The sequence below is a fragment of the Callorhinus ursinus genome, unplaced genomic scaffold (genome assembly GCF_003265705.2).
Source record: "Callorhinus ursinus isolate GAN/ISIS: 27379988/994484 unplaced genomic scaffold, GSC_fseal_2.0 scaffold57, whole genome shotgun sequence".
In the NCBI taxonomy this organism is placed as follows: domain Eukaryota; kingdom Metazoa; phylum Chordata; class Mammalia; order Carnivora; family Otariidae; genus Callorhinus; species Callorhinus ursinus.
The window spans coordinates 318,938-331,719 of NW_027397119.1; the positions used below are offsets into that span (position 1 = coordinate 318,938).

The 12,782-nt window shown below is 41.8% G+C and overlaps 1 protein-coding gene across 2 annotated transcripts in view; it reads right to left on the bottom strand.

The window, feature by feature from the left end:
* C4BPA (complement component 4 binding protein alpha) overlaps positions 1-10,128 on the bottom strand; it is a 36,155-nt gene extending 26,027 nt beyond the window's left edge. The window contains exons 1-2 of one of the 2 annotated variants that reach the window (XM_073884488.1): positions 9,937-10,128; positions 6,291-6,393 (exon numbers count right to left, since the gene is read on the bottom strand). In XM_073884488.1, the coding sequence (XP_073740589.1) occupies positions 6,291-6,355 (65 nt within the window). In that variant the 5' untranslated portion in view covers positions 6,356-6,393; positions 9,937-10,128. The remainder of the gene's footprint in view (positions 1-6,290; positions 6,394-9,936) is intronic. The other variant, XM_025855008.2, reaches the window with a different exon arrangement.
* Positions 10,129-12,782: the final 2,654 nt, after the last annotated feature.

The following is a 12,782-nucleotide window of genomic DNA, read 5'->3' on the forward strand; positions in this document are numbered from 1 at the left end:
ACTCAGTTGTTAATAAAAATCTTGTTCTGCCCTATTCAGTCCCATACATAAATTTTGAGTCTTTGAGCCTACCTCCTTTGCTCTTGTCACTAACTAGTGGAATTCCAGTGCTTAGCCTTAAAACTGTGAACATTTCTAAGAAACTATTCTGTCTTCCCCTGTAGCTGCGCAAAAGCAGATATCTGCATCCTAAAGATGACCTTGCATATGTTATTTCTGTACTTTAGAGATAATTACTCTGCCACTTGAACAAAACCTTTAACTCTGGAAAAGTCTATAATTCTAACTGGTGATCTTCACAAATTATTTTTTGTCCAGGATAACATGTAAATTACATTTCTGTTTTTGAGTGTGATAAATACCTGTGAGTTTTCTTTGCAAATCCAAAAATAAATTATTACACTTTTCACTTGTAATCCTGAAAGTAAACTCAAACTTTGCATGTTGGATTTCTCTCTATTTTTGAAAATATTTTATCTATTTATTTATTTATTTAGAGAGCCATGCAAGCAGGAGGAGGGATACAGGGAGAGGGAGAAAGAAAATCTCAAGCAGATTCGACTTGGGGATCGATCCCACGATAGTGAGATCATGACTTGAGCCAAAATCAAGAGTTGGGTGCTTAACCAGCTAAGCCACTTGTCAGATTTTTTTTTTTTTAATATCAGCTTTCTTGAGATGTAAGTGACTAAGTTGTAAGATACTTAAAGTGTGTATCATGGTGATTTGACATAGGTACACTTTATGAAAGGACTGTCCCCCCACCCCCCCACCACCCATCTTGTTAATGAACACATCCATCAGCTCACATATTTATCTTTTTCTTTTTGGTGAGAACATTTAAGTTCTACTCTCTTAGCAAATTTCAATTATACAAAAAGGTGTTATCAAATATAGTCACCCTGTTTTACATTAGATCCTCAGAACTTCTTTATCTTACAGATGAAAATTTATATCCTTTTACCAAGCTCTTCCTATTTCCCCCATCTCCTGCAACTGATTGTTAGATTTCTTATTTAAGCAAAAATCCTTTTTTTTTTTCAAGTTTAAGGTATAATTCCCAAGGTTCAGATCAGCTTTCCAGCTGCTTCCTTTGTGTCTCCCATGTACCTTGAATCCAACATATCCCCAATGAAACCCACTATCTTCTCTCCAACACACGTGACCTCTGTGTTTTCTGTCTCAGCTAAGGTAATCATCTCTATCCAGACTCCCAGACTAGAAACATGAGTCATCCTAGGCTCCTCTCTCTTGTCCCTTCCCATATTCAGTCTCCAGGTCCTGTCACGTTGGCCATAGCAGCACTAGAATCTGTCACTCTCTCCTACACCCCATTTCCATAGTCCTGGTTTACATTCTCATAATTCCCTTCACCCACCCTAGACCACTGCAAACGCCTCCAAACACTTGTAAGCCAGCTTCTTAGTTGACACTGCCATATTCCTAAAAAGCAATCTACTTAAAAACTCTGATGGTTCCAAATTTACTAGGTTTTCACACCTCTACTAACCCTCCTTCTGCTTCTACTCACTTAAAACACTGGGCTTCAGGTCGGAAGGAAAGATGGCAGAGGAGTAAGGGACCCTATTTCAACAGGTCCCCAGAATTGAGCTGGATATCTACCAGACCACTCTTGAGCACCCACGAAACCAGCCTGAGATGTAAGAAGATCTGGATCTCTACAAACAGAATATCTCAGGCAGTTGGTTTCGAGGTACGAAGCGGGGAGCCATGATTCCCTGGGCAGATATCCGAGGATAAACGGCAGTGGGAGGGAGCCTGGCCGTGGGGATCCTACACCACTGGTGATAGACAGCCTCGCTCGCTGGGGACAGGGCACAGACGCACAGGCCGGTAGGGGCGGGGAAAGGACTTTAGGGCAGCCCCCGGGGCAGAAACCCGGAGCAGCGGAGTCGTGTGGGCGAACTGGGAGCGGCTGGTGGTTTTAGAAGCACAAAGGGCAGAGACGTGCCCCCGACCCGGAGGCAGGACTGGGGGCCCTGCAGAGGGGCTCACAACCCAGGACGCTGCAGTTTATAGCAGCACAGACAGAAACAGAGATGGTGTGGCCTGGAGAGCTCACTGAAGAACAGACTGTGGTCTCTCTGCTCTGAGGCAGAGGGTTGGAAACGGTCTCTTCTGCTCTGACTCACGGAAGAGAGGCAGAAAGCTGCCAGGGAAAGCCGCCAGAGAACAAAAGCCCCCAAAACTGATTCCCGCTGAGCCCATCCCCCTCCACAGGTGGGCAGGGCAACTCCGCCCAAACAGGGTTGCCTGAGTAACAGCGCGGCAGGCCCCTCCCCCAGAAGACAGGCTGGGAAAACAAGAGGTCAGCAACCCTAAGGTCCCAAGAAAACAGGTGCATCTTGCTTGGGTTCTGGTCAATAATTTGGACTCTGTACATTCCCTCAAACACCCATCAACAGAATGACTAGGAGGAGGAGCCCCCAAAATAGAAAAGACTCAGAGATTATAACTTACGCTGCAGATTTACAAGTGGATGCAGATATACCCAAGATGTCAGAGATGGAATTCAGGCTAGCAATTGTGAAGACAATGGCTAGAATGGAGAAATCAATTAATGGCAACATAGAGTCTCTAATGGCAGAAATGAAAGCTGAATTGGCAGAACTTAAAAATGCTATCAATGAGATCCAATCCAATCTAGATAATCTAACAGCCAGGGTAACTGAGGCAGAAGAACGAATAAGCGACCTGGAAGACAATATAATAGATAAAAAGGGAAAAGAGGAGGCCAGGGAAAAACAACTCAGAATCCATGAAAATAGAATCAGAGAAATAAGTGACACCATGAAGCATTCCAATGTCAGAATAATTGGAATCCCGGAGGGAGTGGAGAGAGAGAGAGAGAGGGGACTAGAAGATATATTTGAGCAAATCGTAGCTGAGAACCTACCTAATCTGGGGAACGAAACAAACATTCACATCCTAGAGGCAGAGAGGACCCCTCCCAAGATCAAGGAAAACAGACCAACACCCCAGCATGCAATAGTAAAACTTGCAAATCTTAGAACCAAAGAAACCATCTTAAGGGCAGTTACGGGGAAGAGATTCCTTATGTACAGAGGGAGGAACATCAGAATAACGTCAGACCTATCCACAGAGACCTGGCAAGCCAAAAAGGCCTAGCAAGACATATTCAGGGTACTAAATGAGAAGAACATGCAGCCAAGAAGACTTTATCTGGCAAGGCTTTCATTTAGAATGGATGGAGAGATGCAGAGCTTCCACAACTGGCAGAAACTGAAAGAATATGTGACCACTAAGCCGGCCCTGCAAGAAATATTAAGGGGGGTTCTATAAAAGGAGAAAGACCCCAAGAGTGATATACAACAGAAATTTACAGGGACAATCTATAAAAACAACGTCTTCACAGGCAACATGATGACAATTAATTCATATCTTTCAATAATCACTCTCAACGTGAATGGCCTAAATGCTCCCATAAAATGGCACTGGGTTGCAGATTGGATAAAAAGACAGGATCCATCCATATGCTGCCTACAAGAGACTCATTTTGAACCTAAAGATACATCCAGACTGAAAGTGAAGGGATGGAGATCCATCTTCCATGCCAGCGGACCTCAAAAGAAAGCTGGGGTAGCAATTCTTATATCAGACAAATTAGATTTTAAAGTCTGTAATTAGAGACACAGAAGGACACTATAACATTCTTAAAGGGTCTATCCAACAAGAAGATCTAACAATTGTAAATATCTATGCCCCCAACATGGGAGCAGCCATCTACATAAGCCAACTGTTAACCAAAATAAAGAGTCATATTGATAACAATATGTTAATTGTAGGAGATCTCAATACTCCACTCTCAGCAATAGACAGATCATCGAAGCAGAAAATCAACAAGGAAACAAGAGCTTTGGATGATACATTGGACCAGATGAACCTCATAGATATTTACAGAACATTCCACCCTAAAACAACAGAATACTCATTCTTCTCGAGCGCACATGGAACTTTCTCCAGAATAGACCACATACTGGGTCACAAATCAGGTCTCAACCAATACCAAAAGATTGAGATTATTCCCTGCATATTCTCAGACCACAATGCTTTAAAACTGGAACTCAATCACAAGAAAAAATTTGGCAGAAATTCAAACACTTGGAAGCTAAAGACCACTCTGCTCAAGAATGTTTGGGTCAACCAGGAAATCAAAGAAGAACTTAAACAATTCATGGAAATCAACGAGAACGAAAACACATCAGTCCAAAACCTATGGGATACGGCAAAGGCGGTCCTAAGGGGGAAATACATAGCCATCCAAGCCTCACTCAAAAAAATAAAAAAATCTCAAATTCACCAACTAACTCTACACCTTAAAGAACTAGAGAAAAAGCAACAAATGGTGCCTAAGCCACACATTAGAAGAGAAACAATTAAAATTAAAGCAGAGATCAATGAATTAGAAACCAGAAACACCGTAGATCAGATCAACGAAACTAAAAGTCGGTTCTTTGAAAGAATTGATAAGATCAATAAACCACTGGCCAGACTTATCCAAAAAGAAAAGAGAGAGGGCCCAAATCAATAAAAATATGAATGAAAGGGGAGAGATCACAACTAACACCAAGGAAATAGAAACAATTATTAGAAATTATTATCAACAACTATATGCCAATAAACTGAGCAATCTGGATGAAATGGAGGCCTTCTTGGAAACCTATAAGCTGCCAAGACTGAAACAGGAAGAAATTGACAACCTGAATCGGCCAATAACCAGTAACGAGATTGAAGCAGTGATTAAAAACCTCCCAAAAAACAAGAGTCCAGGGCCTGATGGATTCCCTGGGGAATTCTACCAAACAAAGAAGAAATAATACCTATTCTACTGAAGCTGTTTCGAAAAATAGAAACAGAAGGAAAACTTCCAAACTCATTCTATGAGGCCAGCATTACTTTAATCCCCAAACCAGGCAAAGACCCTATCAAAAAGGAGAATTTCAGACTGATATCCCTGATTAATATGGATTCCAAAATCCTCAACAAAATCCTAGCTAATAGGATCCAACAATACATTAAAAGGATCATCCACCATGACCAAGTGGGATTTATCCCCGGGATGCTGGGGTGGTTCAACATTCGCAAATCAATCAGTGTGATAGAACACCTTAATAAGAGGAGGGAGAAGAACCATATGGTCCTCTCAATTGGTGCAGAAAAAGCATTTGACAAAATACAACATCTCTTCCTGATTAAAACTCTTCAGAGTATAGGGATAGAGGGAACATTCCTCAAGTTCATAAAATCCATCTATGAAAAACCCACAATGAATATTATCCTCAATGGGGAAAAGCTGAGAGCCTTTCCCTTAAGATCAGGAACACGTCAAGGATGCCCACTCTCGCCACTATTGTTCAACATAGTACTAGAAGTCCTAGCAACAGCAATCAGACAACAAAAAGAAATAAGAAGTATTCAAATTGGCAAAGAAGAAGTCAAACTCTCTCTTTTCGCAGACGACATGATACTTTATGTGGAAAACCCAAAAGACTCCACCCCCAAATTACTAGAACTCATACAGCAATTCAGTAATGTGGGCAGGATACAAAATCAATGCACAGAAATCAGTTGCTTTCTTATACACTAACAATGCAAGTATAGAAAGAGAAATTAGAGAAATGATTCCATTTACAATAGCACCAAAAACCATAAGATACCTTGGAATAAACCTAACCAAAGAGGTAAAGGATCTATACTCTAGGAACTACAAAACACTCATGAAAGAAATTGAAGACACAAAAAGATGGAAAAATATTCCATGCTCATGGATCAGAAGAATAAACATTGTTAAAATGTCTATGCTACCCAGAGCAATCTATACCTTCAATGCCATCCCGATCAAAATTCCAATGACATTTTTCAAAGTGCTGGAACAAACAATCCTAAAATTTGTATGGAATCAGAAAAGACCCCGAATTGCCAAGGAAATGTTGAAAAAGAAAAACAAAGCTGGGGGCATCACATTGCCTGATTTCAAGCTATATTACAAAGCTGTGATCACCAAGACAGCATGGTACTGGCACAAAAACAGACATATAGACCAATGGAACAGAATAGAGAACCCAGATATGGACCACCAACTCTATGGTCAAATAATCTTTGACAAAGCAGGAAAAAACATGCAATGGAAAAAAGATAGTCTCTTCAATAAATGGTGCTGGGAAAATTGGACAGCCACATGCAGAAGAATGAAATTCGACCATTCTCTAACACCGTTCACAAAGATAAACTCAAAGTGAATGAAAGACCTCAATGTGAGACAGGAATCCATCAAAATCCTAGAGGAGAACATAGGCAGTAACCTCTTTGACATCGCCCACAGCAACTTCTTTCAAGATACATCTCCAAAGGCTAGTGAAACAAAAGCAAAAATGAACTTTTGGGACTTCGTCAAGAAAAAAAGCTTCTGTACAGCAAAGGAAACAGTCAACAAAACAAAGAGGCAACCCACAGAACGGGAGAAGATATTTGCAAATGACACTACAGGTAAAGGGCTGGTATCCATGATCTATAAAGAACTTCTCAAACTCAACACCCAAAAAACAATAATCAAGTCAAAAAGTGGGCAGAAGATCTGAAAAGACACTTCTCTGAAGAAGACATACAAATGGCTAACAGACACATGAAAAAATGTTCATCATCATTAGCCATCAGGGAAATTCAAATCAAAACCACATTGAGATACCACCTTACACCAGTTAGAATGGCAAAAATTGACAAGGCAAGAAACAACAAATGTTGGAGAGGTTGTGGAGAAAGGGGACCCCACTTACACTATTGGCCGGAATGCAAGTTGGTACAGCCACTTTGGAAAACAGTGTGGAGGTGCCTCAAAAATTTGAAAATAGAGCTACCCTATGACCCAGCAATTGCACTACTGGGTATTTACCCCAAAGACACAGATGGAGTGAAAAGAAGGGCCATATGCACCCCAATGTTCATAGTAGCAATGTCCGCAATAGCCAAACTGTGGAAAGAGCTGAGATGCCCTTCAACAGATGAATGGATAAAGAAGATGTGGTCCATATATACAATGGACTATTACTCAGCCATCAGAAAGGGTGAATACCCAGCTTTTACATCAACGTGGATGGGACTGGAGGAGATGATGCTAAGTGAAATAAGCCAAGCAGAGAAAGTCAATTATCATATGGTTTCACTTATTTGTGGAACGTAAGGAATAGCATGGAGGACATTAGGAGAAGGAAGGGAGAAATGGGGGGAGGGGGAATTGGAGGGAGAGATGAACTATGAGGGAATATGGACTCTGAGAAACAAACACGGTTTTAGAGGGGAGTGGGGGTGGGGGGAGTGGTTAGCCTGGTGATGGGTATTAAGGAGGGCACGTACTGCATGGAGCACTGGGTGTTATACGAAAACAATGGATCGCGGATCACCACATCAAAAACGAATAATGTATTGTGTGGTGACTAACATAACATAATAAAATTAAAACAAAACAAAACAAAAAAAACACTGGGCTTCAACTTCATGAAGGTGCTTACCTTTCCCAAAATACATCCTGGATTTTAAAGATTTTATTTATTCAGACAAATTTAAATTAGAAGATTTTATTTATTTATTTGAGAGAGAGAGCAAGAGAGAGAGAGTGCAGAAGTGGGGGTAGGGGCAGAGGGAGAGGGATAAGCAGGGAGCCCAATACGGTGCTCAATCCCAAGACCCTGGGATCATGACCTAGCTGAAGGCAGACACTTAACCAACTGAGCAACCCACCCACCCCATCCTGGATTTTTTTAAACACTTGAAAGCATTTGCATATAATATCTCTTATGACAGATGCTCCTACCTCCAACCTCCTCACTTCCATAATGAAGAATTGTCCAACCCCACTGAGAAATATCAGCCTCTTCTATGCTCCCCTAGTATTTTACTGATACCTTAATCGTCATACCACATGGTATTGTATCTCTTCATTGTCTATTCACTTTTGCCTCCTAAAATAAATTGTGGGTCCCTTGAAGACAAATATGTTTATTCAGCTTCCTAGTGCTGACCTGATATTGTAACTGGCATGTAATAGTTATCCAATAAATGTGAAATAAATAAAACTCAATATAGTTTTATCCTCAGAGTGAGAATGACTAACTGCCTTATTGAGGACCAAAGGGAATAACATGTGTGAAATGCTTCGTAAATGTTGAAGAGATAAATGATACAGTGATCCCACTTCCCTCACTGGTTCTGAGGCTGTGTGGTGGCTCAGCAGACCAGGGGGCATCTGGAGTTCACCATCACTATGCCTTGTGGTCCCTCAGCAGAACTTGCACAGGATTCAGAGGACTACAGAGGATAGGGATGGAGGCTAGGACTTGTGAGTTAAGGAGACCCAAATTTGAGCCTCAGTCATACTACAGTCTAATTCTATGATCTTGAAGAAGCCATGTCAGCTCCTTGGGTCTCAGTTTCTCATCTCTCAAATGATGATGGTAAACTTAGATCATCTTTCCATTCCCTACAAAGTCTAGAATGCTATTAGCTGCCCGCTGAGAAGCTAAGACTTCCCTAGTAAATGCCCTCAGATTTCAATGACTTCATCATCTTTTAAATTCCTATAGAGGTGAAACCAACTCAAGAGCTATAGTCAACACGACAGGTCTCTGATGACAAATACTGTTGGCATGCGCAGTGCAGTACAACTTGAGAGGCACTGGGAAAATTCTCAGCTCCCAAATTTCTCCCTCCATTAGAGACTACTTTTTAAGTCCATGTACTTATTTTGTCTAAACTCCGCCCTTTTAAAGCTTGCATACCTCTGGAAAGGGTAATATTCTTATCCAGTCTCAGCTCCTTTCTTGCTGCTGCACACTCAATCACATCACTTTCAGATTCCAGAAAGAACTTGCTTCCACACTTTCGCCTCCTTCCTAAAATCTCTTTATCTATCAGCTTCTTCCTTGTGTGCTCATATTATATTCAAGTGTATCACTACACTTAATTCAAGCTTCTGCCCATTCTGGATACTGTATTTTTCATGCTCTCTGTACTACTGTATTTAGGGACAGAACAGGAGTCAGCTAAGAGTGGTTGAGGAGTTGAAATAAGAACAAGAATGGTACTGTGTCCTGCCCCACCAAGGGAGAAGGAAATTTCCAGAAGGAAGGGTAATCAGCATTGCCAGATTCAGAAAAGTGGGGAAGAGAAAGGAAGTGAGAACAGTTAAGACTTCTAGCTTCAGAAAGTAACTGGAGGCTGACCAACATTCTTCTTATTATTAAGTCAAAAGATATTTGCCGTGGATGGTGGAGAAGATGTGGAGGGGTTAATAAAATCTCCAAAGGGAACTGCATCAATTTTTAGAATGTAGACTAGGTCTACATTCTAAACCAGGTCTTCTGTGAACCCCTTTGGAAAGTCCGGTTTACCTCCTGCCTCAACTCCCCTGTGTGGAGTGATGGTAAAGAATCAATGAACCAGGCGCCTGGGTGGCTCAGATGGTTAAGCGTCTGCCTTCGGCTCAGGTCATGGTCCCGGGGTCATGGGATCGAGTCCCACATCGGGCTCCCTGCTCCTTGGGAGCCTGCTTCTCCCTCTGCTTCTCTCTCTCTCTCCCCCCCCCCCCCCCGCCTCTCATGAATAAATAAATAAAATCTTTAAAAAAAAAAAGAATCAATGAACCAACCCACTCAACTTTTAGATACAATAACAAGAATAACCTTTTACTTCCTTTCTGCTTCAGTTTATTCATGCCCCCATTTATAATAAAAAATTGAGGCTCAGAGGGATTAGAAGTACTTTTCAGGTCATACAACCCCCTAATGCAGGACTCCTGAAAAGATTTCTACTGAAAGTACCCCAAGTTTTTGTCTCTCTTGCCCTCCTTAAAGGGCCAAACCAGCAGCCTTTTCCCCAAGGTACCCCAAACAATCCACTGACCTGCAGGTAGCTGAGGAAGAAGTAGAAGACTCTATCGTGGTGCCTTGGGTCGTTTCTCAAGGGAAAAAAAACTGCCTGGATCTCTAATAGTTTTAGTTCCTCCCCAGATCAGAGTTTACCAGAGTACCCTGAAGCTAGCTAGTAATTGCACCACCGAGAAGTCCCTGAATTCCAGCCAGGTGGTTGACTGGTCAAGGATGGCTAAATTCTAATGGATGGGCAGAAACTTTCTACTGGCTCAGTGAATGATTAACAATGGAAATAAAGCACTGGTATTTACTTAATCTCCTTCCTGGGCACGAACCTCCTTCTTGATAACATGTTGCAATCGTTTGTTCTCTCCTCTGCCAACCATTTCCCCTAAGTGGAAAGGTAATATGAATTTGATGCCAGATTTGATTTTTCTTTTTTCCTAAATACAAGACAGACACATAAGATGCAATCCAGCTAACCTAGAAAACTTGGACACTGTAGGGTTGAGACTAGGTCCACCTTGATCCACTTTCCTTGATGCTAGGTCCAGCAGGCCTTCCTGGGGCTCATTGACTGATGACTTTGCCCTGTGCTGGTCTTCATTCCACCCCAAGAAAGTACAATGGTGGGGAGTTTAACAAATTTACCGAATTCCTGCTGGGCCCTGTTGCCTGGGACATGTTAACTAACTACCACCACCACCACGACTAGTACATGCTGGACGCCAAATGACTTTCAGAAGTTGGTCTATCATTGAGCACTGCTCCGAGAAATGCAACAAAGGGCTGGCATGTCTGTGATCACACAGATCTAGGAAGGACCCCAAGCCCTGACATTATCTAATTAAGGTCTTAATCCTCAGGATCAAGGTTTGTGAGCTAGGAGATTGCTATTAAAGTGCAGTTTTTCCTGAAAACCTCACTTTTTCTGTTATAAACACCAAAAGTCTCATAAAGGTCTCAGAAAAGAGTAGAGTTGAAGCACAACAGAAGCTTTGAAGCTCTGACAGAGATACGGGATTTGAGCTGGGCTTTGAATGAAAAGTGGAAAAATGATTAGATGAAAATGAGAAGACTATCACAGGTAAAGATAACATGGGCCAAATTACAAGGAGAGACTGATTTCCCAACTTGACAGGAATGATTGTAGAGAAGGATTCCAGATTGTGCCACGTCTTGAGAGCCAAACTGAGTCTTCAAAATACTATTTCCCAATCTGTTGGAGTGCTTTTCTTTACTTTCCACAGTGACTATTCCAAATTTTTCTCTCCAGGCCATGGAATGGGCTTCCTCTCAGCAAGTGGTCTTGCCTCCTCCTCTGCTAAACAATCATTCTCTGGTAGCTTCTGTTCATTCTTCTTTCCTAGTCACTCTTTTTTTAAAAAAAGATTTTATTTATTTATTTTCGAGAGAGCGAGCATGAGTGGGGGAGGGGCAGCAGGAGAGGGAGAAGCAGACTCCCTGCTGAGCAGGACCCTGGATTCATGACCTGAGCCCAAGGCAGACCTTTAACTGACTGAACCACCCAGGCACCCCTCTTCCAGTCACACTCTTGCTTCAGAAGAAGCAAGATGTTGCCCATCTTTGTTTTCTTATTTTCAGTGCATCTGAAATATTCCCTAAATCATCCTGAAATATTCCCTAAATCTTGCCAAAACTTCAAATTCCATTTTTGTTCTGTCATGAGATGTTTAACTTCTTAGGTTTCCTGCATTTCCTGTTTATTCTTTCTCATTAATCCCTCCCAACCCCTTCCATCATCATGGCCTTAAGATCTGGCTTCTTCCCTCCCTTAGGGACAAACCTCTTTCAGGCACGTCCTTATCTCCAAGTCCAATATTTCATTCTCAGTAGCCCTTAACACTGTTTATCTCCTTTCTGAAACTCCTCTCCTTTGGCTTCCATTACCCTGAACTTTTCTGATTCCCCTCTTTCACGAAACGCTCTTAGTCGTTCTTATCTCTTCTTGTTCTTTCTCATCCCTACGTGTTAGATATGTCTCAGGTTCTTCTTTTCAAAAATTTTTCTCTTCATTATCTTTAAAATTATTGTACCTGCTGTCATGGCTTTAACTATTCCTTATAAGAGGACCACCCCATAACTAGCTCTTTATCTCTGATTCCTCTCCTAACTGCAGTCTTAACATTTTTTGTTGCCCATCAGACATCTTACAATCACCTTACATGCAGCACATCCAAAGGGGAACTTCTCATTTCCTGCCCGGAAGCTTCACTTTCTGACCCCAACAATAATCAGGCTTCCAGGAATGCAATTTCAAATTCACCTTTAAACCCTTCCTCTCCCTCATCCTCCAATGTTCAGTGAGTTGATAAGTTGTTTTTATTTATTCTCCAGTGTCTCGCGTGTCTGATATTCTTTCTCTGTTTGTGCTGCCATCATCCAGTTCAGGTCATCATTGCCTCCTGCATACCGCAGTAGTGCTTAAGATGGTTTCTTTCTCTCTATTCTTTCCTACCCATACTACGTAATGTTGTGAGCAAAATCTGTGTTCGATCCTTACCACTTCTTTTCTTGTAAGTCTTTGATTTCCTCTCACTGCGTACCAAATAAAGTTTAAATTCTCTGCCCTTTAAAAGCTTCCGTCAACTGGCTTTAAGGTATCTGTCCAGCCTTCTTTCTCATCACTTCCCATGCTTTACCCAGGCAAATCCAGGCCGTGCGCCATTCCCTAAACATGCTCCATCTTTCCTGCCTCTCTGCACAACACGTTTTTAAAAACTTATTATTAAAAACTCAATTTAAAACATTAAAAGACTTGGGACACCTGGGTGGCTGAGTTGGTTAAGCATCTGCCTTTGGCTCAGCTCATGATCCCAGGGTCCTGGGATCGAGCCCCGCGTTGGGCTCCCTGCT